General features: G+C 45.2%; 1 protein-coding gene across 16 annotated transcripts in view; it reads right to left on the bottom strand.

Moving 5' to 3' along the window:
* LRMDA (leucine rich melanocyte differentiation associated) overlaps positions 1-26,258 on the bottom strand; it is a 1,125,029-nt gene that overhangs the window by 471,763 nt on the left and 627,008 nt on the right. For 3 of the 16 annotated variants that reach the window (XM_089313517.1, XM_089313516.1, XM_089313530.1), the window contains exons 1-3: positions 16,842-16,920; positions 16,219-16,398; positions 3,569-3,686 (exon numbers count right to left, since the gene is read on the bottom strand). In XM_089313517.1, coding sequence (XP_089169643.1) covers positions 3,569-3,686; positions 16,219-16,398; positions 16,842-16,846 — 303 coding nt within the window. In that variant the 5' untranslated portion in view covers positions 16,847-16,920. Of the gene's footprint in view, positions 1-3,568; positions 3,687-10,168; positions 10,818-16,218; positions 16,399-16,841; positions 17,093-26,258 lie in introns of those variants that run through there. The other 13 variants (XM_089313518.1, XM_089313519.1, XM_089313525.1 and 10 more) reach the window with 10 other exon arrangements.

Here is a 26,258-nt window from a genome sequence, read left to right as displayed (position 1 = left end):
CAAGGATGAATAATTACAAAGTCAGGACATAATTAAGCAATTCTGACTGTCGAGTTTTTGAGCTGCCTCTCTGATGTGCAGGGCTCGTGTGCCCGCCACTCACGCCCTCCTGGACAGGCCTCTGCACCCCTTTGATCTACATTTCCCAGTGCAGTGAGAGGTCATGGTCTGGTCATTACAGAAGCCTTTCATTGGGGGCCTTAAGCTTCTCAGTCTTCAGCTTGGTGCTTTCTGTATTGACAATGGCATGATTCAATGGCCAATATTGGACAAAGATATATATTTTCTTTAAAATTCTGGGAAACGAGCAAAGCCTGGCAGTTGCAGGTCCATTAAGTCAACACATCACACACACAGGGTCTGGAAGAGTCCATTGTAACATCAGCTATCATTTCCTAATGAATGACAGCATCTTTCTGTAGAACAATCAGAGCTCAGATAGAAAGTGGCTTTTAAACAACAAAAGCCAAAAGGCAGCTATGAAGAAGAAATCTGTCACCAGGAGAAAAAGCTAGAGAGAACTCGCACTCCGGCACTGGGACTTGCCAGGTACCATATCAAACCTTTGATGCAGGGGGTTTATTAGCTTCTGGATGATTTTTGCATTTGCGTCAGCTGAGAACACCCAGACTGCCCGTTCCCTACCTCCAAGGCAAGGGCTGTGATTGGAGAGTATTTTCTATGCTCCCAAATACTTTATGTCAGGAATAAAATGAAAACAGCTCCCCAAATCATGGCCCCCTTGATGATCCATCACAGCATTCTGCTGAGTAAGCACAACAGCCCACCGCTGCCTCCGAAAGGACAGAAGCCAGCCTGCGATGTCGATTGTGCTATGAAAAATAGGTCTTCAGCAAGTGTGCTCAGCACTGCACTGGCAATTTGCAGGGAGGAAATTGCTCTCCACTTAGAAGCTGACTCCAGGCATACACATACCTCCCAGAACATGCAAATGTATATACACACAGCCAGAGAGTGTATACACACCTGCATGGGAACAAACATGTGTCTGTGCAAGTGGCAGCCAGGAGAGAGCTGTGCTTTTGCATGCTAATTTATTCATTCAGCAACGGGCTCATTCTGGCCTCTATCCACCAGAAAAGTGCCCATGTCTACCTCTGAAAACAAGAGAGAGGGGATCGCCAGCCACTCAGGGACGCATGCACTTCACCACAACACCGAGAAAGAGGAACCCTCTGTGCTCCTGAAGGGTTGTGGCCCACGTGGAACACCTAACTAGAAGGGAAGCCCCTGGGTGCTGGTTCCAGTTCTGCCCAGCAGGAGGGTGAGGCCTTGGGAAACTGACGTCTCTCCTATTTCCTCATCTGTAACATCAGGACACAGACCAAGTGACATTGAGATCCCTCCGGTTTGGGAACCGGGCGACTTTATACAAGGAGAACCAAAGGTCCCCACACTTTGCCAGAGCATTTGTGTCTCTATCCTCAAATAATTAATGGGGATTTTGAAGCTTAATATGGTTAGGATGGATGTTCAAGTCAATCACACAAACAGGAGCTAATTCATAATTGACTGGAAACTAATTACGAACTCAGAAGAACATTTCCACTGATGATGCTTCTGACTCCATGAAACAGCTGATACTGGAGTTGAAGGAGCCATTCCCAGTCCCTTTCACCGGCAGGGAAGAATTCCAGCGCCTCTCATTTCCACACCACAGAACAGTTAGAACACCAAAGGCCCTCCTATAAGCTTTTATTTGAACAAAGGGCCCATGGGGAAAATAATGGGTTCACTGCTTTCATAGGGAAGACAGGGAAGTGAGATGTGTGTGGCTAGGGGAGCAGACCCACAGGTGAAATTCAAGTTCTGGCAATTCCTAGCCACATGACCTTGGGTAGCCCAGTTAACTTCTCTGGCCCTGAGTGACCTCACCTGTAAAGTGAGCCAATGATATTTCCCTTCTGCTTTGTAAGATTAGGTGAGGATTCACAAATCTGTTTATAGAGAACTTTAGAATGGTGGTGGGCACATGTTGGTAACCCATCTAAATACAGTGGTTATTATATCTATCAGCCCCTTTGAATTTCCAATGAAAGGGTAGAACTTCCTGTGTCAAAGACATATGACAGCAGGGTAAGGACTGACCTACTTGGTACAATGCTTGCGTGGAGGTAAGGCAAGTACACTCAGCAGACCTTTATAACAGTCCAAGTTAGTATAAAGAGTTCATTTGTTGTATTTTTCAAGGTTTAGTGATGTCAGCTGTCTCTGGGATCTTTTCACCAAAAATTAAAAGAGGCCAAGAAATAAATCACTTCATTTGAACAAAATTACAAAAGCTGGAATAATGAAAGGCAGTCATGTGCAATATGTCAAATCCATGCCTCGATAAAGGGAACTGTTAACACTTAAATAGCTATGAAATGAATCACTCGATTAATTTCCCACATGCTGAAACAGGTAACAATACACTTATCTGCCAGTATTGCCCCTCCAACATCCTATATTTCCAAGACTGTAAGCAATTTTATTCAGCATGATGGGAAATCTGTTGCACCTCCTGGGTTCAGGGAGAGAGTGGCCTCAGGCCTGGTGCCAGCCAAGCCACTTGATGGAAGAGGCTTCAGTGTCTGGTCTGTGTTGGTCGTGTTTGGTTTTTCTCCCCCTGCTCTTCATCACTTCCTAGCAATGTGTAGAGTGCTAGAAGTAACTGAGGAGAAACCAGGTCTCTTGGGTTTCTGTGCCAGTATTTGTAACACAGATGGCAATGGCATGGGAGGTGACCTCATAGTTCCAGGGCCCCACGGAAGTGACGGTCCTCCAAAAGTGTCACTAGGGGACATCAAGGCCAATCCCCATCCACTGGCTTCACTCATGGACCCTAACTCCTCCCAAAGAGATAGTTGTCCACATTTTTCAAAAAGCTCCTTGTGTCTGAGTCCCAAGACCGTAAGCCACACTCCCCCAGGCTCGTCAGAGCTGCCATTAGGATGACACCATGTTCACTTACATGGCCTCCATACATACTCAACTAGCTAAAGAAGGGTCAGCAAACCCCACCCTACTGAGCTCTGGAGAGCTACACGGTGGGGAGCATGTGCCAGCCAAGGGATGCATGATCAGGAACCATGGCCTTCCACCATAGCAGTGATAGGAGAGAACATTCTCGCCAGCTGTCCTTCAGTGCCAAGAAAGAAGATCCCCTCTGAGGCACAAAGGTCTCCTGTCCACTACAGAAATGTTAAATGTCCAACACTCTCTCCTTTGCCAACTTTAGACTTACAAAGGCCATATTTTGGAAACTTCTTTAAGCAGGGGCCTGACATGACCTCTGGAACTTCACTAGTCTGAGCTGAGTATGTTGCTGCTTTACTGATAAAGTAAGTAACAACAAGGCACCACCATACAGACAATATCCCCTTAGACACTGGACACAGGAAAACCCAACACACACCCAGCATCATTTCATGTTTGGCCAACAATGCATCAGTGGAGAGACGGCTGTTCCCAGGCCACATTCTAAAAACACAGGAGGACATCCGGAGAGTAACCAGCACTGAGACATGAAGTCCCCTGTGAACAGCAGGGCTTCGAGGCAGCTCACCTTGGGTTTCACCACCTTCATGAAGGCCCCTCTCACCAACGCCTCCTCTCGCTCTTGTTTGGTTACTTTCTTGGCATCCAGAAACTTCAAGCCGGGCAGCTTGTACAGAACAAAGCACCTGGAGGAGAAGAATCAGAGACAAGTCAGGATGGCAGGGGTCAAAGCCTCAAAGGTTCAGACAATGTGGTCCTCGGGAATCCCCATTATTAGGTCTTCAGGAGTTCAGATCTTGATTGCTGCTTCATCTCTCTTCCTTCACAAAGAAAAAGCAATCACCCCTTGACCTTACACAGACACACAGCTAAACTTTAGACACATATACTAATGGCTGTACTTGACTCACAGGAAGACACACAGACACACACCTTTGTATGAGCCACTGGGACCTTATCAATGTTCTTAACCGCCTTCCAATCCAGAAAGTGGGCTCAGCTTCTCTGCTACACAGGAAAATCTCTATAAAATGAACCTTTAACTGGCTTGTCATTTCTTTCATGGCCATTCCTATGGGGCATCTGTTATCATTCTCATCTCTGAGATTGCAATAAACATCCAATCTGAAGCTGATACAACTATCTGTGATTGAAGACAATAAACTAGGTTGGCATAGCCTGGGTGACTAGAAGTAAGGAACATGAGTAGCTGGGAAGTGCTTTCTTGAGGAATCAAGCTAGGCTCCAGAGGACTATTTTTTTTTTTTTTTAATTTGACAGGCAGAGTTAGACAGTGAGCAAGAGAGACAGAGAGAAAGGTCTTCCTTCCGTTGGTTCACTCCACAAATGGCCGCTAAGGCTGGCATGCTGTGCCATTCCGAAGCCAAGAGCCAGGTGCTTCTTCCTGGTCTCCCATGCGGGTGCAGGGCCCAAGCACTTGGGCCATCCCCCACTGCCTTCTTGGGCCACAGCAGAGAGCTGGACTGGAAGAGGAGCAACCGGGACAGAATCTGGCACCCCAACCGGACTAGAACCCGGGGTGCTGGCGCTGAAGACAGATGATTAGTCTAGTGAGTCCAGAGGACTATTTTTCATCATCACTGGATTATTTCCACATTAGCCCTATGAAGATTATCTTTATCAAGGAGAAGACAAAGGGGTACTGGCTTCTAGGAGCTATTCATGGCCCAACAAATGTTACGTGGCCTTCTTATGTCTCAAATAGCTATTTGTGTAATGAACTATCCACAAGCAAGTATATACAAAGTTGACAAGAAGATGTACTTGGCTAGGGTGTAGGTTCATAAACAATTAAATAAGAAATAAAATATATGTACACCTGCCTTGACTTCTCCCTCCTCAGTAACCCAGATGCTTTCCCTCAGGCCCCCTACACTCCATCCAGCAATCGTTTATACCCTACTGCTCTTAGCAAGAGGTGAGCACCCAATGTCAGGAACAATGGATTATCTCCCAGGGAATCTGTCGCTTCCTTCCTGCTCCCAGCTCCTTAGCATCCACTCATCTTTCAATTCTCAATCACCAAGGAAGTTTCCTTCTAAACTTCCAGCCTACAATGCCCTCTCTATTTCTAGTACTTCTAGAACAAGTGTCAGCACAGGACAGTCTGACATTGTTTTTTAATTACAAGAGGTCTTCAACAGTTCATGGAAAACACCTATCATGAAACAAATTATGAAAATGTTTTTGTACTACAAAAAACTTATTCTTTCAATCCCATTTGTCCATGAACTTTGAAAAATAATCTCATTTCTGCATGGCATCCAGTTTATACCCTTACCTAAACAATAACTTTCTTAAAGGGTGGGACAAATTTTTTCACTTACCTTCACCTAATCTTGAAAATGATCACTAGGATGTACTCAATGGTGTCCTCGTTCATTTCAGTTGTACAAACACAAGGCAACTTCAAAAAGTTCAGGGAATGGAAGAATTAATAAATATTTATTCGGGGCAAAAAATTGAAGGAATCCAAGCATATGGGGTAATCTTCAAAAAGTTCATGAAATGCATATTATCAAAAAGCTATGAATGGACTCCACAACTAAACATATTTTAACTCCATTTCCCAAAAACTTTTTGAAGTATTCTCCTATTTCCTGAGCACCTTCTATGTGCTGGGGCCTGGGGATACAGAGTTGATTATGATGTGATTCTTGCTCTCAAATGGGCTGTCAGTGTAAAAGGGAAGATAGACTCACACACAGAAGTCAGTGTTGCTAAGTGCTAGGGGTTATGTACAGAGCAGCTATGGTGGCACAGAGAGAGGGCTCTGCCTTACTCACCAGAGGACTGAAAATAAGGGATCAAGAAGAACAGGGAACCTCAAACCAGCACACAGGAATCAAATCCTAGACATGACCAAGCACTGAGCTTGTCCACAGTTACTTGGGGTGTGCCTCCCCCTCTTCAGAGCCCCAGGCTCCTAGAGCCACGTCCCTCAATTACAAGGTGATCTTGTATTACCACGCAGCCTTCATTGGCTTGTCCAGGTTAAAGAGGTGGCTGATGACTTAAATGCCAGAGGCAACGGTCTAGACACCACCAGGAAAAGCCTTCTTGTTACCCACTGTGAAGAATGCATTGAAATTATTTCCAAGTATATTTTTCCTCCCCGAGAAATGCCCATCCTAGTGTCTGAGGGCCTAGAATTCGACCCTATCTCCACTCTGCCTCGCCCCGGGTCTTCACCCATACCCTCTTTCCTATTTCTCCCCGAAACCTCTCCTTTCCCTCTCCAAACACCCCCGAACCTTATCCCAAAACAGAAAAGTCCCACAAAGGGCCCAGGTGCCCTTTGTAGGCCCCGCAGAACTCTCACAGCCTCAGTCTGCAGGAGGAAACCTACATCTTCTGCTTGTAGCAGCAAAGTCTTGATGACAACAGAGTCTTTCAAATAAAGACAAGTACAGACAGAAACAATATGTCAGGAGTGACGCGCACAGGAGTAAAGACACCCACTAAGTGTAGGGTGGGAAAAGATGAATATTCAGGTGCAGAAAACATCAGTATTAGAAAATCAGCCAATGTTTAACGATGGAGTGAAAGATGCCTTCACAGGGCTGGCAGGAGCCAGGATGACAACAGACCGCAGACTGTCATTTCGCCTCCCTTTGGATCACAGCCCTGAAATCAAAGGGGAAGGAGGGAGAGAGGTGCTGACTTTCAGGGTAGTTAAACATCTCAGATGACAAAGAGCTGCTCTTTTCTGTGCATTCTTCTTATACAATCAGAAACACCCTATGACATAGGCTGCCAGTCATTCCCGACATTTGGGGTAGGTGGACTCCCACATGGAAGACCAGCCTCAGTTACCAAGCAGCTGCTTGGAGGGGTTTGAGCGACACCAGGAACACTTGCCCCAGGTAGTTCATTCTGAAACTCAGTACCAGGTCCAGAGTCCCTCCCTGAGAGGTAGCTTCCTCCATTCTCTTCCTCTACACTCCACAAACAGCTGCCAAGCAGCCACCACCTGCCAGGAACTATGCAAGGTACCAAGCACAAGCTGATGAATACAACAGCACAGTTCTGCTCTCAGTGAGCTTACATTTGAGTGCAGTTCTCAGACCTGAGCAGACATCCACACTGTTACTGGAGTCCTGTTAAAACCCTTGTCACCCAGAGCACCTGACTGAGTTGGCCTAGAATTGCTGTTCCTAATAAGCTCCCAGGTGCTACTGCTGCAGCTCCTGCTGAGAACCAATGTCTTGGTGAAAAGGACACCATAAGGGATACGTCTGAGAATTAAGAGGGTGGTGAGGCAGCAGGGCCTACGTTCCACCAACAGTGTGCCCACCTGCAGTGTCTGCAGTACCCAGAGCCAGACAGCGGCCACGTCCACCACTTTTCCCTACCCCGTGCTGGTTGGGACTGGCTCCAAACACTACTGCCAAGTGCTAAGTCCGTGGGCTTCCTGTCTGCTGGTGCCATCCTGGTCTTGGGAGATGTATATCCCTTTCTTCTAGGTCATGTCAGTGTGTTTAAAGCTGAAGCTTCAACCCTGAGTGTAACACAAGTTTGCCATAAAAACACAAGACAGGATTCCCGCAGCCCCAGAATGAAGGCTTTTACAATATCAATTCAACCCTTGTAAATTTAATCCAGGGTTATTTGTTACACCAAAATCTCTTTACCATGATGTATGACTTAGTTACTGGGGTTATCACAGCCGTATCCTAAAGTTGCATAGTACATAAAACATTTCAGTTAACAATGCGGGAAGGTTAACTCCTCCAGATAACCTGCAATCACAAGGGCTAGTCCAGATGACATCCCTCTGTCAGCCTCCACGAGCTATTGATGGTTCAATCAGTTTGTTTTGAAGGTAAAGTACAACAAAAGGGCAGTAAACTTATTCAGACTGTCAACAGGGGCTATCGGGAATGGGGCTTGTAGGTAAGTAATTCTGGGTGTTTTAAGGCTATTATCAAACAGCAATGGTTGAAGGAAGAGACAGCTACTAATAACACAGAAGGCAGCCATCATAAACCACTTTATGGCAGAAACCCCCGGCTATAAATCCTGCGACACCCAGAGACAGCTTCAGATTTATAAAACTGCTTGTTAAGCCCGGGCATTGCTTAATGAAAAGAGATCCGTCTAAGTTCTGAGTCTCACGTCCCCTAGCTCCAGAGGGCAGCTCCAATTTTCCCGACCTTCTCAAGGTGGTGGGGGAAGACCCTGAAGCCTGGGGGTGGCAGGACTCAAAAGTACCCCCAGCTGCAACATGGATGGCAAGGTTGTCCAGGAGAGAGCAGGGATCCCAGGCGGGTGTTCAAAGACCCATTTGTTTGTGTCTAGAAATGGATTTCCTAAAAGTAAGACACTGGCACCCAGAGCTTTTCAGATTCTCTCTCTTCTCCCATAGAATGTTCCATTTTCCTAATGGGCCCCTCTAAACCTTGAGGAGGAGAAAAAAAAAAAAAACACACAGCATAAAGGTTTCTGTTTTTTGTTTGGTTTCTTTTGCTTGTTTGTTTGTTCAAAAACCAATTCTCAATCAGTGCTGCGGCTCACTAGGCTAATCCTCCGCCTGCAGCGCCAGCACACCAGATTCTAGTCCCGGTCGGGGTGCCAGATTCTGTCCCGGTTGCTCCTCTTCCAGGCCTGCTCTCTGCTGTGGCCCGGGAGTGCAGTGGAGGATGGCCCAAGTCCTTGGGCCCTGCACCCATGTGGGAGACCAGGAGAAGCACCTGGCTCCTGGCTTCGGATCAGTGGGGTGCGCCGGCCACAGCGGCCATTGGGGGGTGAACCAACGGAAAAAGGAAGACCTTACTCTCTTTCTCACTGTCCACTCTGCCTGTCAAAAAAATAAAAATAAAAATAAAAATAAAAGAATTCTCTCTACGCCAGTCCTGGTGCTCTGGCATTTTTCAGCTTGACCTCAGAGAAGAGTATGTTCTTTCCTCTTGCCCACAACTGTTACCCCCAGGGGAACTGGCTGCTCTCCAACAGCACTGCACAACCACACAAAGGCCAAGAGAGATCCCTACTGTCTTTTTATAGGGTTGGCTGCCATGTTTTTTAACCTGATGCCCTACTCAAGAAATACCAGGTTTCTAGTTTAGGAACTGGGCATGGAGTCACTAAAGGTTTTCTACTCCTTTTCACTTACAGAAGACTTCTGCTGCTTCTTCACATATTTCTTGTCACCTTCTTATTCCTACACCTGGGGAATGTGGAGACAGCACAAGTTACTGACCCCCCAGCTGGGCTGGGACCCCGGAAGGCATTCACGGGGCTCCATCGACCCTGTTTTCCATCTTTCCCAAAACTTCATTCACTGGGATGAGAACACCAAGGACACATTAGGCGTCTTGGCCATTGAGTGGGTTACATCAATTCCATTTAGTGACACTGGTTACCTCATGCTACTCTAAAGCCCTCATCAACTATTAAACATGTCCGGTTAATTTTTTTAAGTTAGCAATGGTTTACATGCAACTCATTTGAGAAACAAAAGCTATTGCGTGTCGGGGAGAAAATGGAAGGGGAGGGAGATCTTCATAAGGAAAAGTGTGAGGACTAAGAGTGCAAAGAATCCAGACTTTGAACTTATATGTCGCTGCCCCTCTTCGTGGAGGAACGACACAGGACCCTGCGTTGTTCTTTTGTCTGCTCGGCCCTTCCCGGGTTTGCTGCTGGTTCTTCCCGGGTTGGCTACCGACCCTTCCACCTCCGTGGAAGGGCGGTTCTCCCTGCCACTTTCCCCACTTCCGCGGGGGAGCGGCACACCGCCGGCCGGCTCTCTCGGGGGCTGCTCAGGTGTTCCTTCAGAGAGATGTTCCTCAGGTGTTCCCCTTAGATGTTCCTGGTGCATGTTGTCTCTCTCCTTCTTTATAGTCCTCTTCCACCAATCCCAACTCTGCTACCCACACGCCGAGTACGCTGCTCTCCTCCAATCAGGAGCGGGATCAGCTCCTGCAGGTTATTGGTCGAACTGGAGGCAGCTGTGTAAAAGTTGTTTTTACTCCTTTCCCAGCGCCATATTGTGGGAGAGCAGATGCATAGAATAAGTCTTAATTCCAGTAACTTAGTCTAGTCCGAGTTGCTCCCCACACTTATGGGGCTGTGTGACCTCAGCTCCACCTCTGCCACCTTGCTGAGCCTCAGTTTCCCCATCTGTGCAATGAAGGGATGGGCCAAGTGATGCACAAGGCTCCTTTTAATTTTACCTAGCTTGAATTCTAAATGCCTCAGAGTTGACTGACAATCAATACATCTGCATTATCCTTTCTTGTTACTCCAATTTCCTTACAAAACCACCCCCTACACCTCCAGGTGAGGGAGGACTGTCAGAAAAAGTCAATAAAGACCAAGGAGTAATGAACGAACACTGTGAGAGGAGTAAGTCCAGATGCTCCGAGAGATGACAATGATCTCACTCTAATGAGCCGAGGTGAGCTCACCTACGGCATTAATGAAAGCCTGACGAGTGGCAAGGGCCAGCTGATGTGGCTCACAGTTCACCGGCAACATGTTTGAAGTCTCCAGGCAGACAATACACCCACAGGACAGACCCGGGCCCTCCACACAGGGTAACCGGCAATTACTCTGTGGGCTTCTGTCACTTTGATCTCTGGGTCGTGACCTTTGCTTTCTTGTGATCTTCAAAGCCCAGATTGTAGATTAGCTGGAGAGTGCTCGCTGGGTTATGTAAGCCACAAGTTTTACAGCTCCTATTCGGCTGGGAAATGGCGGCAGCCCTGGACGGCCAGCACTCCGTGAGGGACTCCTCCCTCCTTCCCTCTGGCTGAGTGCTGCAGACACTGGGCAGGCCCCGGGACTGCTCCCTGCTGGGGAACAAAGGAAGGGGGTCACATTGTCAATAATTTAAAGATGCAAGGAATTCAGAGGGGCCTACCAGGGAGAAGGGAGGAAGGAGAGGCCCGGCAGAGATGGAGTGGTGGGAGAGAATATATGACAGAGGATCCAGAGACAGGAGGAGAGCACACAGACACGAGCCCAGTCTCTTTACTTGAAAGGCGAAGTCCAGCACTTGTCGACTGTTGGCCTTCAGTGCATTGTTATTTTTGTACTTAGAAAGGGAGTAAAAGAGAAGACAAGCAATAGATGATTCTAGGGACCCAAATATCCCACATTCGATTTATTTTTTTTTTTTTCAGCCAGTGTTGACGTCTGCCAGAGAACCCTGTGGTGGTCTCAGGCCAGGCCATGCTGCTCTCCTCCTGCCCAGATCCTGAAGGCTGCTGCTGTTCCATTTGCTTCCATTCAGCATTCACTCCCAGACAGCAGCACAGTGTGAACGCACAGCAATGTACGGGCAAGTTCAAGCTCCTTTAATAACCCAGCAACCAACGTTTCCCAGCCATGAACTATGATGAATGGCAAAGGGAAACCCCAGGCAGAGTTTCGCTCCCGCCCCACTAAGCCCAGGGCACAGCTTGACAACTTGGTGGTGTGTTCATATGCACACAAAGATTTAATGAACCCATTTTACTATGGGGATGTGTGCCAAAAAAATCCAACCAGGTGCACGGGGGTAAATGAGGAAGTGAAAGGGGTGGATGCAGGGGGAGGGGAGGGGAGATTCAGCAGAAACCCCAGCATCTGTGATGCCATTTCCAATAACTACATAAATCTAGTCACTTCCCATTTCTGGTCCAGTAGCTGGCCACAATGTGACCTAAAACTGGGCTGACCTCTTTGAAATCAACATCTCCCATGGAAATGAAACAACAGACACACTTGTTTTGATGTATGACTGGGTGACATATTATAAATATTACATCACATAACCACAGAGGATGCCAATCAATAAGAAATTTTTTTAGACAGCACTAAATGAACCATGGGTTCTTGCTTCTGAATGCACTCCTTTAAGGCTCCTACTATTGCTTAAATGATTAATAGAAGACATATTGTCAGAAAATGTACTTAAAGTGAGAAACAGTAAACTGTAGAAATATCATTCATTTTTTAAGCAATTTTCTAGTGAAAATGTCACATAAATTTACATAGAGGCTCCACTATTACACTCTACGTAATACAGCTATGTACAGAGAAGGCAGATCTCACGGTTGGTGAATGAAGGGCCAGGAAAATATTTTACCAAAAGTAAAAAAAAAAAAAAAAAAGGCAGTCACATTGCTTTGTATAAACTCAAATGCCACAGGAATTTTAAATTCAAAAGTCATCTTGTGAAACCCTAAGACTTCTCAGGCACAAATGAAGCACAAACTCCTGAGTAAACAAAGTGGAGCTGCTCACAGACCATAGCACGGAAGTGCATGTCACATCCATTTCTCTCCTCTAAACACAAGGGTAAGTGCTCAGCAAATCAGCAATCAAAACTAAAGCAATAAATGAATGAATAACACATTCAAACCTGCTAGAGAACTGACCGACTATTCCATTCAACGATCGTGAATGCCGTGCAGTGACTGCACATGCTGAACATTCCTTCTGCCCCCGGACTCTGCTGTTGGTCTCACAAGGCCAGCATCTCGCCATCCTTGTGGGTGACTTACAGATTTTCCAGACTAGATGTGATTTTGGCTGTGGGCCAGCCCTGGAACACAGTCCTTCATGGAAACTTTGCCATATGTGTACCAACAAGCAGTGTTCCTATGCTCTTCCCTCCATGGAAATAGGCATGTATGCGGAGTCAGGCTCATAGTCTGTCCAGCATAACCCAAGAGATGGACCACCCATTAAATCCAGTACCTCCCCAAAGACTCATAGCTCAGCAACCTGAATGTGAATTAAGTCGCAGTGATAGTTCCTTGCTTATTTTTATTACATCTGTTGATATCCCGACTGATCTGATTCCTTGGGAAGTGTACCCAAAGGTGCCTGCATCAATCTATAAATTATCAGCTCCTGAAAGGGAAAGGTAACCACAAGCCAACCAAGCCCCTTCTCCACGTCCAACACTAGTTTAGAAGCTGATGAAGCTTTAAGCAACAAGAAGGCTTGGTTTGTATCCACTGGAAGCTGCTTGTCGACGTAGATGAAGAAATGAGAGAAATATACAAGATTAAAATGGCGTGAGATGGTAAAGGAAGAGCTGTAGCTGGCCTGGGAGCAGAGTGCCTCAGAATCCTGGAGCCAAATGGACATCAGAATCAACTATGAGGAGCTTTGCTGCCACCCCATAGAACCTGAAAGGCTTAGCTGACTCAAGAGGCACATCCTTGGTTGAAGATTACCAGCCTAGGCTGTCCTCCTTGTTTTAAAGGTCCCACTGGCAAAAGCTGGACTCCAGAGTACATCTTCTGATCTGACCCTTGGACCAGGGTCTTAATATTTTGCCAATGTGATCAGCTACAACAAAGAAATAGCATTTTCTTTTGTTTGTACAACCTTATAAGCCTCCTGTTTGAGACCAGATAGAATACAGTAGAACTAGAAACTTCCCTCATTCTCTCTCTCTCATTCTAGGAAATAAAAGCAACAAAAACTTGCTTCCAGTTGAATTAAAATAGAGCTTTTTCATTCCGTGAATGAACAATATAAATGAACATGTGTGAAAATATGCATATATATGTAGATGTATATGAGTGCATGCCCATATACAGGCACACATATGAGGATAAAAAATTTGGGCTTTTTTTCTCCTTTTTATTTGAGAGACAGAGAAAGAACTCCTATTCACTGGTTCACTGTCCAAAAGGCTACAATGGCCAGGGCTGGGCTTACACAAAGCTGGGATCCAGGAATTCGACCGAGATCCCCATGTAGGTGGCAGGGACCCAACTACTTAAGTCATCACCTGTTTCTTCCCAGAGTTCACATAGCAGGGAGCTAGAATTGGGAGCCGGAGCGAGAACTCAAAACCAGGCACTATGACATGGGACATGGATGTACTAACCAGCAACTTACATACCAACTTCTTTGTCACAAATCTCCAAATTAATGAGGTTTGTTTTTGTAGAATAAAACACAGAAATCTAAAGAAGCAAATTCATAAAACAAATGAGGGGCTGGTGCCACGGCTCAATAGGCTAATCCTCCGCCTTGCGGCACCAGCACACCGGGTTCTAGTCCCAGTCGGGGCACCGGATTCTGTCCCGGTTGCCCCTCTTCCAGGCCAGCTGTCTGCTGTGGTCCGGGAGTGCAGTGGAGGATGGCCCACGTGCTTGGGCCCTGAACCCCATGGGAGACCAGGATAAGTACCTGGCTCCTGCCATCGGATCAGCACGGTGCGCCGGCTGCAGCGCGCTGGCCACAGTGGCCATTGGAGGGTGAACCAATGGCAAAAAGGAAGACCTTTCTCTCTGTCTCTCTCTCTCTCACTATCCACTCTGCCTGTCAAAAAAAAAAAAAAAAAAAAAGAATTTCCCAAACAATGTTGGTTTGCTAAAAATGTTTATGGGAGAATTTTCTTGGACTTGCTTCATTCTTGAAGAAGTATCTTAAAGTATTGCAAGAAGTTAAAATACATTTTAAGTGACCTGAAATCAGTTTGTTGAATGCCTCAAACGTGATGTGAATGTTCCAGAAAAAATCAAATGCTATGTTATTAAGCAACATAAAGTGATGATTGAGAAAATAATAAATAATACTCATCTACTGGACATTAAATACACACACACACATATTTCCTCTAAGAAAACACACATACAAATCTGTAGTATCAAGTCCCAAATGAAAATCATCATGATGGAGAATGACTTAATGAACTTTTTTTTTTCATAGGGACCGATTTATTTATTTGAAAGAGTTACAGAGAGAAGTGGGAGAGAGACAGAGATCTTCCATTGAGTGGTTCACCTCTCAGATGGCCACAACTGCCAGTGCTGGGCCAGGCCAAAGCCAGGAGGCAAGAGCTTCATCTGGGTCTCCCACATGGGTGCAGGAGTCCAAATACTTGGGCCATCTGCTGCTGCTTTCCCAATGGCATTATCAGGGAGCTGGGTTGGAAGGAGAACATCCGGGATATGAACTGGCACCTTTATGGTATGCTGATGTCACAGGTGGAGGCTTCACCCACTACACACACGTGGGCCCTGACTTAATGAACGTTTTAACAAGTAGGATCAGAGCCTTATTCTGATGTCTTAAGAACTGTCTAAGATCTCTACAGAACTAATCAAAACACTTAGAAAATGAAGTTAAAGGTAAATACAATACAAAAATCTAACTAAATGTCTTATGTAGCCTTACATACAGACACATGTGTGTGTCCACATGTGTGTATTTTTTAGTCTACAGTGTTCAACGGCCATAATAATTTCTTACAGCTTTGCTTTTATACAAAATGAATACCTGCAAGTACTCTGCTTTTTGGGTCACCCTAGATTTTTATAAGTCCCAATACAACAAGTTCTCCTCAAGCTATTATCCTCTTTCCAAAACCCATCCATTTCTGTATCTAGGAGTGCTACCAGCCTCATATTAACTTTCTTCCATTATCACCTGCTCCCATCCTGCAACATTGGTTTTGGTGGGGTGTTAACAAAAGCTTATATCAAAATGGACAGAGAGGCTACACATGTGAAGACACCATTAAAACATTTATAAAACAACCACCAAGAAGGAGAAGATATGGAATGTAAAATGAAGAAGGAAAATAAAATGGGTTTAGTGAAATGTGTGAGATCAAGAAGACTTGCTAAGAGCAGTGAGCTTGGATCAGGGGTTTCAAAGAAGATGGTCCAGATATGACAGAGAAGCATTGCTTCTCAGCCTGTCACAGTGCAAGACTAGAGGACAGCGAGGCACAGCTTGCTGGTGCTTAGGGCCCTGGGGAACTTCCCTTGGGGTTATATGTTAGTTGGCCCCCTAAACTTCGGATGGAAGTGTTCTCTCTCTCAGTGATTGTGAGGCAGACCAGAGAGAGATCTTACAACACAGGGGTCAGCAAACTACAGCTCATGGGTCAAATCTAGCCTACTGCCTGCTTTATAAATAAAGTTTTATGGGAATGCAGCCATGCCCAATAATGTACAGATTATTTATGGTTACTTCCACGCTGCAACTGCAGCCAGCAGAGTTCAAGAGTTGAGAAAGAATCCTTATGACTTGCAAAGCTTAAAATATTTACTGAGCATATACTGATAAGGTACGAACAAGGTAAAGGGAGACAATGACTGAAGGTTACCAAGAGGTGATAATTTAACACTGTCTTGGGAAGTGCACTGATACATACCCAACATCAACTACACACCCCCTGGTATAATATCATCCCCCATGGATGCCTCTTCCCCCTTCTCCCACCACACAGACACTCACCTGTATCTCTTGTAGTCTTCTTCATCCTTTTCCAAGCTGACCAGCTCATTGGGACATGCCACGTTTCCCAGCAGGCTGAGGTACTGTAGAGCTGGTGTCACTTCAGCCAGGTGATTAAGCAGATGCTCCAGATCAGTGATGTGACAAGAGTCAAGGATCTTGGTCCAGGAGGACAAAAGGCTTAGAAAGAGGCACCGGGTCATTGGTGAAGGGCACAGCCTCTCAGTGACAAGTCTACTCTGCTCCCACGAGATGACAAAGTAAGGGTCAAAATCAACTTAGCAGTGCATATGTGTCATGGCTAGTATTTCACTGCACTGTCAGGAACTCCAATGAACTTTTCTATGGACAAGCAAGTCTACATCCAGATTACTTGAGGGAGAATGAATAAATGTAAATGGTTTATCATGCTTTTCTTTCCTGTATTTTTTTAAAGATAAAAGGTGGATTCTAGGTAGTAAAATATTTTGTAATATGCAAAGCTTAATCTGCTTCTAGTAAGGAAAACAAAAAAATATTTCCAAACACCTCATTAAAAATATGTTCACCTTTCTCTCTTAGTGCAGGACATTTACCTTTGACATCTAAAGGAACTGCATGGATGCAAACAAACTGGACCTTACCTCATCTGAGAGCCTGCAGCTGGGACTAAGCATGGCTCAGGGGCTCCTTAGGAACAATAAAGCACTGCCTTGGGGGAAAAAGAGAAGACAGCAAGAGAAAGTCAGGATAGGTTTCGTCAACCAGGCTGGTCAAAACGCTCTTCCTGAGACAGTTATGAATCTAAAATTCTACGCTGGAGAGAATAGAGGCATAAAGACAAAATACAGGCATGGTGACAAAACCATTCCACAAACCACATCCTAGTGGCCATGAAGTGTCCAATCAAGACAAACATTGCAACCCCCCAACCAAACAAGCCAAGAGTCAGAGATTCAGGGACTCAAAAGTATTGGAAAGAATTTAATGACAACTTAAGTCTACAAAACACCATGTGGCTTAAGTCATAAGCAGAGAAACTGAGCCCCAGGCAAGCTGAGGATTAGATAGGCCACAAGCAGACGCCATGACCATGAGGAGCCTGTAATGAGAGGAATTAGCACCAGAAGATAGGAACCACAGTGGAGCATGAAGGGCTTAAACACATCAGGGCAAATACAGTATACAATAGCCAAAGATTCAGGACACAGTGTCCACGAGTGAGGTCCACTTGGATAGAGGAGAGGCAGGTAAAATCAAGTAAATGGGATATTCTCACTCTGTCAGGCTGTTCTCACTCTGTCACTCCATCTAACCTTGGGGGGTGGTCACCCAGATTTTCTTAGCCTGTGTTTCTACATGTACAGAAGTACAAACTCCAAGTCCAATGCATGTCTGAGTCTAGTCCCTGACAAGCCTGCCAAGGGGTTATCACAAGCCAATACATTCCACTCTGCTACCCATCATAGTTTTCCTTTGCCCTGGGATTCACTCTTTCTCTACCTGCTACCCTCCAAGCCAGTTCAAGTGCACAGTCATCTTATTCTCCACACAATGAGCCTCCAGATATTTGAAGCTTTTATTCCCCACACGAAGTTCCTTCAGGCATTCATGACACGTCATGCAACGCCACCATCGCGAGCAAGAACAAATGCTGCAGAGGCAGACAGAAGCAGACAGGGAGAGGCCAAGCACAAGCAGGAGAGCAGGAAATGCAGAGGTACAGGGTGAACCTCCTCACTGCCGTTGGCTTTGATTTGCAGATGTCTTTCCCACTGCCTAAACAAAGGCGCAGACACAGACATGGAAGCTGCTGATCTTTCAAATCATTTACCCATAACACCCAGGGATGACCACAAAGGAACACTAGAATGAGGGTGATGGGAATGGGATTTTGATGGAGGCACTAACAGAGAAGGTCCCACCAGGAAAGAAGATTGGAAGTACAGGAATCAAAACATGAACACAATTTATCATCAAATACAAAACATACTACCACTTGTTAAAGACCAACTATCACAGTCTTTATGAAGATCATTTAAATATTATCAATGAAAGCAACAGTAAACAATTCCAGGAAAAATTTCAGCTTTTCCAACAGATCATCAGATTCTAACTTTGCGATGAAAAGAAAGAGCTATGCCAGGACTCTCTGTGCCAGCACTGCTCTAAGACTCAGGCAGAGACACTTCAGGGCCCTGTGCTTTGGAGTGGGTATCTCAAAATTCTTGAAATCCCTACTGAACACCCAAGACTGGCTAGGAGCCAACAGTGTCATTTAGATAGAGGAATCCACACCTGGACTTGCACCTACAGGGGATCTTGCTCCTAAGACTGTTTTTTCCTCCTTGTGGTTTGCTCCAATCCGAAATCCTGCACATCAGAAGCTCCTTGGAATGATATCACTCATTCCTGTCCTGTCCTTGTGAAGTTTCAAGGACAGGCACTCATTCCAGGGAGGTTCAGCCAGATAGGCCAATTACTCTTGCTGGCCAGTACAGTGTTTCTTCCCTAGGACTGCAAGGGAGTGGTACCCTTGATCAACATACTGATCTGGAGAGATGCAGACTTTTTGGTCACATTTTATTTATTTATTTTTACTTCCATTTGAAAGAGACCAGAGAGAGAGAGAGAGAGAGAGATCCTCTATCTCTTGGTTCACTCCCTAAATGCCTACATCAGCCAGAGCCGGGCCAGGAAAAAGCCAGGAGCCTAGAAATCAATACAGGTTTCTCACTTGAGCTGCATCAACCTCTACCTCCCCGGGTGTGTACTAGCAGGAAGCTGGGTTAGAAGCAGAGGAGCCAGGAACCAGTCTGACAAGGGATGTAGGATCCCTAGCAGAGCCTTCACCTCTGTGTCAAATGACTGCCCCTCACACTTTTCATGCACATGAGAATCTTAGATGATGCGGGAGAAGACGTCTCTATGAGTGATGCAAAAACTGGACCAGGAATTACTTCTTCTTAGGGCAAACTCCTTAAACCTTGGATCTTTTTCACTTAAGATTTATTTATTTACATATATGTTTACTTCTCTATTTATCTATTTACTTGAAAGGAAGAGTGTCAGAGAGAGAGGGAGTGACAGACAGGGAAACATCTTCACTCCTCAAATTGTTACAACAGTCAAATCTGGGCCAGGCTGAAGCCAGGAGCCAGGAACTCCATCCAGGTCTCTCACATGGGTGGCAGGGACCAAAGCATTTGGGCCACCTTCTACTGCCTTCCCAGACACACTAGGAGGAAGGAGGATTGGAAGCAGAATGGCTGTGACTCAAACTGCAACTCCAATACTGGATGCCAGTGTGGCAACTTAACCCGCTGCACCAAAACACCAGCCCCTTGGCTCTTTTTCACCTACCTTCTAAAGGTGAGAAAACATAGGAAATGTGCGAGATTGGCACGATTTTTAAGCAAAGGAAACACAAGGAACTGAGACGTACTGAAATGTGTGAGGTCATTTAGTGAAGAGTGACAGGAAGCCTAGTGTGCCACCATCCAGGGAAGTAAGCCTAGTTTAATCTGAGCAAACCTTCACAAGCAAACTAATCATGGAGCTAATGAGGGTTATGTGTTAAGTATTCTTTGCTTGTACAGGGTCTGTCCAAGGCCCTGGAAACTCCTTATTAACATAATCACATGGGCATGTCTTTGTGTACAATTAGCAGGTGATTATTTAAATCATTATCAACTAATATCACTGTCTCTCTCCACTAGGACTTATTCCATCACATTTCTCCTTGAATTGGGTGACTACAGGAGTGAGTATAAGGATCCTGGGAACTTATGGGGAACTTGTACTGGAATAACATTTAATCACAATTTGGGGAGTATACTCATAGGACTTACAGCCATTTCTGAGTCCAGCTAAATTATTACAACAGTACCACTAGGAATGGCTTCAATAATACTCCCTCTACTCACTGTACTGACACCAACATGCAGGGACCAACACAGAACTGATGATAAAATGGTTAACAAACTCATCAAAGAATATTGAAGATTCAGTTATTAAGCATGTACATACACAAAACTAACTTGAAGTGTCCTGAAATCTTTTTTTAAAAGATTTATTTATTTATTTGAGAGAGAAAGAGAGAAAGAAAGGGAAGGAGGGAGAGAGGGAAGGAGAGAGAGATCTTCCATCTACTGGTTTACCACTCAAACAGCAGAAGCCAACAACCAGGAACTCTATCCTGGTCTTACATACGAGTGGTGGGGGCCAAAGAACTTGGTCACTGACTTCCCAGTAGCATTAGCAGGAAGCTAGATTGGAAGTAGAAGACCAGGACTCGAACTTGTACCTGATATGGAATGTCAGTGTTGCAAGTGGCAGCTTAACACACTGTCACAATATCTACCCCTGTCCTGAAATCTCATATAGTGAAAAAAATGTGTAACAGTTTTTCCAAGTATAATAGTCCTAAAATTTTACCAACAATGTAGTGGGAAAATTACCAATAATGAGAGATAAAACTTGAAAGAAACGTTTCTAAACTGTTAAAATAAAAATCAATTTTGATTAACGACACTAAAAGATGGAATTATCTTTCTATTCTCTCTACAGAAAACATTATAAAATTTTATCATATAATTAAGCTATAAGGGAATTGATAGAAAAGAAGAAAGAAAAAAGATCTTACACAGGCATATCTATAAAAAGATTGTTACTTTTCTAGGTATTTTGACATTTGTAGTACCTATCAAATTAATTCTTTTAAAAATTCGCTTTGATCTATTTTTGTTCTAAATAAATATTCATTTCGTATGTATTTTTACATTGTTTCATAGTCTTCACTTTTTTTAAAAGATTTATTTCTTCAAAAGGCAGAGTGATAGAGAGAGAGAGACAGAGAGAGAGAGAGAGAGAGAGAGAGATCGATCTTCCATTGATTGGTTCATTCCCCAAATGGCTGCAACAGCCAGGTCTGGGCTAGGCCTATGTCAAGAACTCCATGTGGGTCTCCCGCATGGGTAGAAGGGAGCTAGATACATGGGCCATCATCTGCTGCCTTCCCAGGAGCATTAGCAGGAAGCTGGCTGGGAAGCAGAGCAGCAGGGACTGGAACTGGCACTCTGATGGGTGATGCTGGTGTTGCGAGCAGAACACAGGCCCCCAGCCTTCACCTTGAACAGGGCTCCCTCAAATTTTTTAAGTTTCATCTTCCATAAAACCTGGATCTACCCTCAATAGGAGGAATGTGATTGAAATGTCCCAGTTATAGGAGTTTCTTGGGCAAAGGATCTGCCGGCTCCAAGAAGCTTCAAACATCCTGTGCCACCACACACAAGGGATTTCCAGAGCCTGCCTCATTGGGAATATTTTGTGTAGAAGCTCCTTCTTCCCAGGACTGACTTTCTCTCTCTTTCTCTCTTTCTCTCTCCCTCTAATTGAAGAGGCAGAGAGAGACTGAGACAGATTCCTCATGCTCGAGTTCACTCCCCAAAGGCTCACAAGTGTGGGGCCTAGAACAGGACACAACCAGGAAATCCAGGTCTCCCAATTGGGTGATTAGGACCCAGTTACTTGAGCCATCACCAATGCCTCCCGGAACCTGGCGTCAGGAGTTAGAGATGGTAATCAAACCAAGCAACTTCGGGATGAGGCAGGCATCTTAACTGCTAAGCTGAACCTGGTGGTTTCTTCCAGGACCACAAGGACACCCACACCTCTTTCCTGGGTGTGCTGTAAAAGCTCCCCCCACCCCCCGTCTTCTGTTCACACCACCAAAGGAGGAACTAGGAGGAGGAGCTTCAACTACCTCCTACTCTCCTGGTTCAGCAAGGGCAAACACAGCTCTGAGACAGGACTTGCACCTTCCTTGTTTTCAAGTTGCATAGAAAATTAACCAGAGGCGACCACTGGCAGAAACTTGGTGTCTCTGGCTACCCAAGGACACTGCCGTGGAGATGGCATCAGAGATGCTCCTAGGTGCCTCTCTCCCTCTCCTCCTTCAGAATCTGAAGCTACCTGGCACAATTTCAACTCCCTCCAGCTGGATTCGCAGCACACACCTGGTTTCCCTCATCAAGTCTTCTCTGGAGGACTTGACGTTTAGAATTTTTATTTTTGTTTTTGCAGTGTTGTCTACAGAAAGTTGCCATTGCAGAGCCCAGCTGTCATGGCGAGGCTTGCCAAGGAAGATTTTCTTCAGAGGGTCCAAGATCAAAGCAGCCTCTTGCCTTGAAAGCTTGGAGCAGGGAGGGGTGGGGAGCCTCCAGGGGCATGCACGTCCAGTTGCACAGGTCAGAAACTAGTTCCCAGGTGTGAACGGGCAGAACTCTCCCCCTGGGCTCAGCTCCAGGTCACAGGGTGGCCTCGATAATCACAGGGAAGCTTTTAAGAGGGCAAATCCTAATACAGGATTTTAAACTGCTAAATAGCCAGTATAATGCCATATTCTCTTGTTGTCATTCAGAGAGATCAGAAAATTAACACATCCGAAGAACAATGAAGGAAACTGGGGTTAAGGGCCACAGTTGGTAAATGGCAAAGTCTAGATTCAAACCTAGGCCTTAAAGAAATTACATTTCTCGGATTAAAAAAAAAAAGTGACCTATAATTTCCAAACACGAAAGGGAGACTGAAAATTCTGAAAATCGAAGAGTCTCAGATGAGCACACCTCTGTGGGAGCCCTACAGGACTGTCAGCCAGCTGGGCCCTGCTCCTCAGACACTTCCCACTTGGCTTCTCTTTATTTAAAGCACCGAGGTTTTAGCTAACAATAAAACATACTAAGAAGTTGTAAAGTCTCTGGGTGTTAACAAAGTGATTTCCCGTATATTATACCATTTAAATCTCTCAACAGGATCCTGCGATTTGTATTATACTGCCCATTTTATAAATAAACTGAGGTCTCTGACAAGGTACAGAGATTTCCCCAAGATGACAGTAAATTGCTGCTGGGACTCGAGCCTGGCCTTCTGATGTGGTGCCCTGGTCTCCTTAGTGCAGCACAGCTGGGGACAGGCAGCACTGCCTTTTCTTCCCATTGGCAACACAACGCCAACTCCTCACCACCTCCTGCATGTGCTAAAGCAAACAGGGTGACAGAAAATGAAGGGCGGTTTCAAGCCCATCTATTTCCCTCGCCAATCTCCAAAAGAAAAGGTGCAAAAGAACCGCTTGACTATGCAAAGGTTCAATGTCCATATTTTCCAGAATTTTCAGTTGGTCCTCTGCTTGTGTTGGAGCATTTGGACCCTGATAGAGCTGAGGCAGTTACCAAATACCCCATTCCTACTAGCAGAAGAGACAGAGCCGAATAATGCATTGCTCCTGGATGGGGAGAAAAAGAATGAGAAAAGGGGAGGGGGTCAAGAATAGTACTAATGATAACCTGGTCAGTCTAAATAAACCAACAAGCGTGAGACGGCTACAAATCAAGAGATGAAGAGGCAATCAGAGACAATCAGGTTCTCAGATCAACCAGGGCAAGACATTAAAGCTGAGGATAGGCAGAACAAAGATGGGAGGTCAAGTAGGAGCTAAGATAGGAGGGGAGGCATGACTGGTGAATTCAGAAGAAAACTTTGCCAGATGCTAGGTTTGGGATCTGGAATCCTTTTCATGAGCTGGCAGCCGACTCCTCCTCCATCTGAACTCCTCTCCTTCTGCAGTGACTGCTCCAGCTCTGAGTTTCCAAGTGTGGGGAGACAATTCGGCACCCCAGATTGTAAAATGAGCTGCACCACTGAGGATCTGTGTGACTTTAAAAAGCTCTGGCTCTTCCAGTTTTTCCATAAAATGGGAATTATCCACCAATGCTACCCAACTCACAGAGTAATATCAGGCTACTAATAAATGAGAAGCATTAAAAAAAAAAAACCTCTCAATTTGTATTCCAGCCTCGGTGATAACATAACCCAAGTCAGATCAGGTAAGTTTATGTAATTCTCCAGGGCTGTAACACTAAGCCTCACACAGCACTGACACTAAATACCATGAGACACTCAAAAAACCCTCACAAAAATCTGTGGTGTGGGTACTACTGCTGTCCCCACTTTGCTAAGGAAACCAAAGTAGAGAGGCATGAAGGAACTCGTCCAAGGTCACACAGTAAGTGGCAGACCAGGGTACCAGCTAAGGAAGTCTTGATTCAGTGCTGCTCCTAACCCCAATGTGATAGCTCTTCTGGCTGAAGGATGAAAGAACGGGATACCCCAACTTCCCAGGGCCAAATAACAGAAGATAGTTACAGATAAACTTCGCTGGGAGTCAAATCAAATCAAAATAAAAAACCTAAGACTTTTTAAAGCAGGTTAAGTTAGGCAGGGTGAATAATCATTCTACTGTTATAAAAAATCAATTAGAAAAGAATACAAACTTTAACAAAAGTTTGAAACAAACTTTACTTGACAGCAACCTTCCTAACATATTTAACGAGTCAATTTACAAGAAAGAGCTAACACCTTATTAGGAGATCAATGGTTAATTGATTCTGGAGCTCCTTTTATCACAAATACGAACAGAAATATTAAGGAGACAAGACAGCAAGGCCGGCGCAGTAGACTGTGAGAGGAATGAGTTGCACCTCTCTATACTGACATGGTGGGTAGGCACCTCTTGCTTTTGTTCTGCATTTGGGATGTGACTTGCTTTGGCCATGGGACATCAACACACATGATACAAGCAGGACTTCAAAAATGGTTTGTTAACACCCCATGGGGCTTGTGCTCTTGGAACACTCCTCCCTTGTGCCGTGGTTTATGCTACACTGTCAGAGACACATAGTGCAGACAACCAGCACCCACCTCCAGATACAAATGAGGCCATCTTAGACCACACAGCCCCCATGCAGCCTCTAACTGTGGTTCCATGAGTGGGCCAAGTCAATGCCACTTCCAGAACCTTCCAGCTGAGCTCTCGCCAAACAGCTGATCCAACAGCTGAACTGAAGAGAAATAAAATAAACCACAAAGTCTTTCAGTGTGCTATTATGCAGCCAAAGACAGACAGAGCCCACATATAAGGAATTTCATTGGGTAGTAATAGCAATATTACTATTAAATAGTATCTATAATATTGCTATTTAAGTAATATTACTATTATAGCAATAAGCCCAGTAATCATAAGAGGCTGGGTCACTTACAGTGTTAGCTAAGAGAGTCAGGTGACTAGAAAGGTACAATCAGAAGTGTTAACTTGAAGCTGGGGGCAGATATTTGACCTAGGAGTGAATGTGCACTTTGGGGCTGACATTGTGGTGCAGAGGGTTAAGGCCACAGCCTGCAGAGCTGGCATCCCACATGGGCACCGGTTTGAGTCCTGGCTGCTCCCCTTCCAGTCTAGCTCCCTGCTATTGCTGCCATTTTGGGGAAGCAGTACAGCAGATGGAACAGCTCTCTTTCTGTCTCTCCTCCTCTCTCTGTAACTCTGCCTTTCAAACAGATAAAGTGTTTTTGAGTTTAAAATAGAAAAAAAAAAAAAAGACATACTTCACATCAGTGCCTGGATTTGATTCCTACCTCTGAAACCTGACTGGAGCTTCCAGCCGAAGTAGACCCCTGGCGGCACCTGTGACGGCTGAAGCAGTTGAATTCCTGAGACATACAAAGGAGACCTGGATGAATTCAGCCTCAGCCTCGGCTTGTCCCCACCTGCTGCAGATATTCAGGGAGTGAACTAGCTATGTGAGGGTGCTCACTCTCTCTCTAAATTTAAAATGTTAACAAAAAGTGTTAGGTTGGGAGTATATTCTGTTGTGTCGCCTGCTTTTGCCTACCTTCCATTCTATGACTTCTGGGTCAGGGAGATGGAGAAGCGGAACTTCATGGTCACACCAGTAGATCAGAGGAAAGAGGAAAGGAGTCACATTGCATCCTGAGAGTCAACTCTTGGCTTCCCTATCTACTGGTAATAAAGTGACAGAATCAGTCAGGTTCATAGCTACACAGTGCCCATTGCTTCAGCCTCACCAGGCCAGTATCATTACTTCCTTAGCATTATTACTGCAATAGGATAAGGTGTGGCAGAGTACGTCACCAAAGACAAAATTTCTCAGCACTCTGTAACCAAGAGGTTCACTATATACTGTTGACAACAACATTGTGACCAA

The sequence above is a fragment of the Oryctolagus cuniculus genome, chromosome 15, assembly GCF_051225735.1.
Source record: "Oryctolagus cuniculus isolate XC-2025 breed Fujian yellow rabbit chromosome 15, ASM5122573v1, whole genome shotgun sequence".
NCBI classification, from domain to species: Eukaryota; Metazoa; Chordata; class Mammalia; order Lagomorpha; family Leporidae; genus Oryctolagus; species Oryctolagus cuniculus.
Note: the sequence above shows the minus strand (reverse complement) of the source record. Positions and strands in the feature narration are given on the sequence as shown.